The 6,000-nt window shown below is 40.5% G+C and overlaps 1 protein-coding gene across 1 annotated transcript in view; it reads right to left on the bottom strand.

The window, feature by feature from the left end:
• SGK1 (serum/glucocorticoid regulated kinase 1) overlaps positions 1 to 5,326 on the bottom strand; it is a 115,730-nt gene extending 110,404 nt beyond the window's left edge. Inside the window, exon 1 of the mRNA XM_090039650.1 lies at positions 5,142 to 5,326. Within this exon, the coding sequence (XP_089895776.1) occupies positions 5,142 to 5,210 (69 nt within the window). The 5' untranslated portion in view covers positions 5,211 to 5,326. The remainder of the gene's footprint in view (positions 1 to 5,141) is intronic.
• Between the last annotated feature and the right edge of the window lie 674 nt (positions 5,327 to 6,000).

Genomic DNA, 6,000 nt, shown 5'->3' on the forward strand with positions numbered 1-6,000 from the left:
AGCATGTGCATAACTCAAAAAATTTCATTTTTTTTGTTTGTTAAATGTCATGTTCAGTTATTTCAAGATAACTGAGGTCACACATCACAAATTTTTATCCAAAGTGTTTTATTTTGGTGGGGAGGGAGGACTGGAGAAAAGAGAACAATGCGATGCAAATGTCACAATTCAGCGCATGCTGAAATCATTTGGCAGCAATTTAGGTAGAAGTAAATAAAAAGAAAGATAACTTCTCTCCCTTGGGAGGCCTGCCAAGTGAATTTCATTATTTTTTTTTTCAGTTTTACCATATGCAATCCTCATTTCAAACAATCAGATCAAATTCTATCGGTTACCCTACAAGGATCAGAAGGATAAAAATGATCAACCCTTAAAGCCAGAAGAGAATGAATTCTGGAAAGTATTTGTGTTTAGAAAAGTCAAGTTGTTACCACCTGTACTGAGAAGAATGGAGATTCTTTAGCAATATAGGAGTTGTCTTAAAGCAAGCCAGTGGGCATCTCATCTCCAACAGCAACAGCTCATGAAGAGGATTTCAGAGTAATATGTACACTATCAGAGAATAATTTCATCTTGATCTCCCAACCTCTTCAGATGGTGGTCCTTTTATGCCATGAAAAATGGAAAGTCTAAAATCTTTCCCAACCATGTAGTTGGTCCAATAAAGGTATACAGTCCCAGAATATCCTTGCTTCTTGCAGTATATATAACAACATTTTTATGCATATTTCACCTAGTGTAGCTTCAAAGTTTCTCCTTTTTCAGCCTAATGCCACATCCTTTTTTGAAACATCAGGGGCACTGTTAACTTAAAAATCATATTTGTGCTTGAAAATTTTGGAACTAATCCTGTTATAACTAACAGTTAAGATTACTGCAAATGCAGGAGACAGGCATAGTCACTGCAACTCCTTTTAAGTAATTTTTTCAGGTTGATTGGATTTCAAATTGGTGGTGTCCCAAACTATTTGCTGCAATCACATCCATAGCAGAGGCAAATTGCCGGTAAATTCTACATATTGCATAACATTCTATTTTGGTCATTCATTTTCACTTTGTTGCATTTTCATTTCAAAAGCCACCTGCCCTTCTGACTTTAGAGATGATTAGGCAATGCCTGAAATCATGTGATATGGTTATCCAGAGTCCCAAAGGGGTCAATGTTTTGTCATCAAAGAATACTGAAAGCCTATAACATTTAAAAGGATAGGTGGCAAAATAACAAGGCAAAACAGTTAATTGAAAGGGAAGACAATTTTTAAAGCAAAAAAGTTTAAATATGCCTATATTGCAGTCAAGCTCCAGCAAGCATGGCCAGAGTTTGTCTGTGCATGTGCGTGTTGGGAGAAGAGGGAAGGAAGAAATGGTGTCCAGAACTGATTCTGGATATGTAGCAGACACCATGGGAGAGTTTGATTTTATTAAAGTGTTATAAACGAGGTCAAAGGTCTACCTGACCCAATGGGCGAGTGTCATTAAGACATGCCCATTGCAGGTGTCAATTGCTCACTGGGAATGTAGTGATTAGTAACACAACTGACAACCTTTGACCCCAACTCAAATGATAAGGAGCCCATTTATAACTGACAGCCAGGAGAAGCTTCTAGCATAAGGCTGGAATAAGGATTTAATTTATGTCTCTGGAGGTGTTGACAGAAATTACATTTTGTTGTGCAGTCAGCTGACAAAAGTGCATGGTTGCAGAACACTTAAAGTGCCCAGTTACACAGCAAATGAACCCTCATTACATGAGGGTTCAGATGAAGGTGCTCCAAAGCAGAGCATCTTCATTAGCTTCTGTTAGTGCACACCAGGAGCAGGGCTGGCCTCAAGCAGCCTAGCCCTGTCCCCAGTGCTGTCTTCAGGATGATAGAAGGGGAAGGGAGAGGAAGGAGTTCCATCTGGGGTTTGCCCAGCCTGTGCTGGAGAAGGGAGGGTGGGTGGACCTGCCCTTCCCACAGCAGGCTGGGTAAATTCCAGAACAGACTTCCTTCCTCTGCCTTCTCCCTTTCCCATCCCGAGACAGCACTGGAGCTGGGAGAGCAAGGGCAGGGCTAGAGGAAGAAGCTGCACACACGCTTTTTCACTAGATCAGCTCCTAAGTGGAGCTCGATCCTCCACCTTCCTGATCCAACAGTGAACAATTGTCGGGTTGGGAGAATTTGTCTAACTCATGGCGCTTTCAGTGAAGTGCTGTGAGTTAACCAGGGAACTGCACATCTGTATGAACAGCAAGATGCTTTAACTATTCTGCTACCTTGGGCCATGTTATTTATTCAGCTGTATTGGAAATGAAATAAAAAATATATAGCTGGCTCTTGTCTTCTAATTACTACGCTGTAGTATAAATTAATTGCTCTCTGTAACTTCAAGGGGCATAATCTGACGATAAGGAGAGCTTAGAGCTCAGACTTCTGATTTGCTGGGCAGTTGCTCTTACTGCCATATGCTTGGGCAAAAGATAGGCACCTCTACTACTGCCACTGAAATCACTCATAACTATGTTATATTGAACTCAGTGCAGCTATTGGTGAAGTGTTAGTTAAGGTGGGAACCTCTTCTCCAGGTGATCTGGATCTTAACAGGTTCTACGTGCCTCTCTTGCAACTCTGAAACAGACATCTAAATTTCACAGAGGATTGAAGGTTCAGACACCTCCCCTACCCAGCATTTCCAATTGGTTTGATGCAGCCTAGTTTTCTAGCAGGGAGATGCTTATCTGAATTGCCCTTAGGAGGTACCCATGTATCTCCATTCACTACTGTGGAGTCATAGGAGCTAACTCTGGCATTTTGGATCTCTTTCCTGATACAAGAAGGCTACATTTTAGGAGTTTGTATGTCAAAGCAGCAGTGCCTAATGGTTGAGTTGGATCAGATCTAGTGGTCACTGAAGTCAGTGTAAATCCATCTCTTTGCATTTTAGTTGGACAAGATAGGTGTTAGCCCCATTTTACATCTGGCCATTTAGATTGTAAGCGTTTCGGAGCAGGGATTGTTTGTGCGTAATGTACAGTGCAGGCTTCCAAATTTGGTTGGGATTTCTAGGTGCTACTTATATGAAGATAATAACAGTAACAGTATAACATTATTATGTTTGAATCAAAGAGCTTTAACCCCAGGCTTTTCTGGATGACTTATATATGTATTTTTCCACTTGGCTTCTTCAGTGGACATTTAGAGGATGTATGCAGAAAACTGACATAGCACAAAATTGACTCTGCTCCTAACAATTTCCCAGTCTCCAGCTGATCAAATACAATATCTATAGCCAGTTCATCATAATACCAGGTTCCTCACGGTAAATCTGCATCATTTCTGGTAAGACATGAACATTAAGAATGGATAGCTTTCTTCCTTTGTACCATATACAGTTCAAACATTGATTCAGGTGCTAGATAGATGACATTTGTCCTTTTTGTGAATGGAGAATGATGTGGTTAATGGATACATCAGTGAAAACATTTGCATATTGATGAAAATGGGGTTGGAGGGAATTTTCTACCCTTGTGATTTTATAAATTGGTTTTACCGATTTTACAAAGACCACATTTATCTTCATGGCATTAGTAAAAAAAACCCTTCAAAATCTGATATAGCAAAATCCTTAGTTATTGACAATAAACATTTTTCTTCTGATCCAATTTTGAGTCTCTTAGCAAGATATTTTCTCCACATATAGTTGCCATAAAATAATCTAAAAAAAATAAATTAATTGACATCATAAATGCAAAAACAATTTCCCTCCTCACAGGACAATAGATGCATACTCTGTCCGTACTGAATAGCAAAATAAAAGATGACCAGCCAATAGTTAACTTTGTATATAAACTACAAGTGATTTTGTTGCCTTCTCAGCAATATTCTTTGTTTTAATCTTTAAACCTTTGGCAACTTAGGAACCTTGGACAACTTTACTGATGGAAAAGGGATCACGAGTAATTTACTTTAAGATTTTTGGTACCACTTTTTTAATGACTGTGGTCATATCTTATGCCTACTATCAAATGCAAGGCTTCTAGACATCATCACAACATTAACAGTCATGAAAATAAATACTTTTTACATTTGTCATTTGGTGCATTGAATTTGTTAGTCTTGGTTCATAATTCAGTGGCTGGAGAGGGTTTCATTGGCTTAGATTGGAAGGCGAAATGCAGTGACCATATTCTTGGTATAATGCACAGAAAGAATGAATGAGATAGCATGAATGGATAGAACGATTATTATGGTTCTACTCCAGTTTGTTTAAAGAGATAGTCTGGAATCCTAAATATTCAGGAAATCTTTTCCATAAGAGTGTCTCTATTACCAATCTAGCTCAGCTTCTTGGCTCTCACTTTGCCCCAGTTTATTCAGAAACACCTGTCCTGTGCCATATGGAAATGATTTTGTTGCCATAGGTACAGTTAAATGGAGAGCAAGCAGTAAAGTATCCTTAAAAAACCAGTGTAGCATAATAGATACAGTGAAAGTAGTAGTGTGGAGTTTCAATAATACATTTCCTTAAGGACATTATCAGGCAAATACAGCACCCAGCAGTGTATCATCTAAGGACTGAGCTGCAATCGTTCTGACGTTCCAATCAAAACTGAAGAGGATAAAAGACAAGATGCAGCCAGCATGCATTGTCTCATTCTTCCCTCTTGCCAGAATTGTGATTACAGCCGGTGCCTATGTGGCAAATTATAGACCAGGACATATTTTGCTGAGTGCGCAAGCATCTTTTTGCAAGCAGATGAATGAAGCACTTGAGGCGAGTGAATGAAAGGTGTGGAGCAAGTCAAACCCTGAGGTAGGTGTGGAGGAGGGAGGCAGAGAGAGATGCTGCGACAAGCCTGGGCTCTGATTCAGCGTGTATTATTCTATTCAAAATAGCTCATGCTATTGCATCAAACTCTGTGGTTACAACTCTGACTGAGAGATGCAATCCACAGCAAACAGGGCTTATGTCATTCTGTCCCCCCCCCACCTGCCTTCGAATACAATTGTATTGCTCTTGGTGTACAGTAAAACTACCAATTCAGGCTTCTCCTTGCACTTAGAAACTGTTATTATAACACTTTTCTTCTCCAATGAATTGATCCCCCTTACTGTGGCAAAAATCCCCCAAAAACATAGAAGAAGAAAGAAAATCCTTACCCTCTTTTTAAAAAATTGAAAAGCTGAACACTTCTTGACTGGAAATCCATTCATGTCTTTGTTGACCATTTTTCCACAATGAAGAGTACACAGTGATAGATCCAGTGTGGCACTTGCTTAGTTAGTCCATCTGTTTTCCTCGGTAGCCTTCCAGTTAATGAAGACAGAGTAGCGCTGGAGGATCACAGGCACTGCTCAGACGACTATTTTTCACACATCCATTCTGTTGCACCAGCGACTGCAGCTGCAGCAGGCACAGCAGCCCTCAGCTCTTGGATGCGATAGGCTAAAAGCTTTGTAAAAACATTCCTTAAATATATACACGCCTAAAAAAAATCAAGTGACAGCTCACAAATCACAGGCAGCAAGTCTCCAGGGAAGTGGATCTCACAGAAAACCCTGTCTTACCACTGTGTGAGAACTACTGGTACCTCATGCTTTATAAGCAATGAGGCTAGGGTAGTCATTTGGCTCCTCTTCTTCAGGTGATGTGATTCACCACTGTTTGAGATGAGAGCTGTTTCTGATTGTGCAAGTTCCTGTGGGAACTGCAGTTCAGCAACAGCGCACAGAGAGAGAGAGAGGGATGTACAGGAAGGAGCAGCAGAGCACAAATAACCATGCGAGGGATGGGAGGAAGGCTCAGAGCACTGAAGCTCTGAGAGGCAGCATGTTTCCCTGGGGAAGGTGACACTGACAGCTTCTGTTTTTGCATTTGGGTCATCTTGGCATAAAAAGGAAAGAGACCTGAGTCAATTTAAAAAATGATCCTTTTGTTTCACTCTCCAGTGCACTAAACCAGACGGTAGTTTGGGAGGGGAGCCCCTCTTCCCCTCCGTGCCCCCCACGCACATGTGGA

The sequence above is a fragment of the Crocodylus siamensis genome, chromosome 1 (genome assembly GCF_052110815.1).
Source record: "Crocodylus siamensis isolate JL-2025a chromosome 1, ASM5211081v1, whole genome shotgun sequence".
In the NCBI taxonomy this organism is placed as follows: Eukaryota; Metazoa; Chordata; order Crocodylia; family Crocodylidae; genus Crocodylus; species Crocodylus siamensis.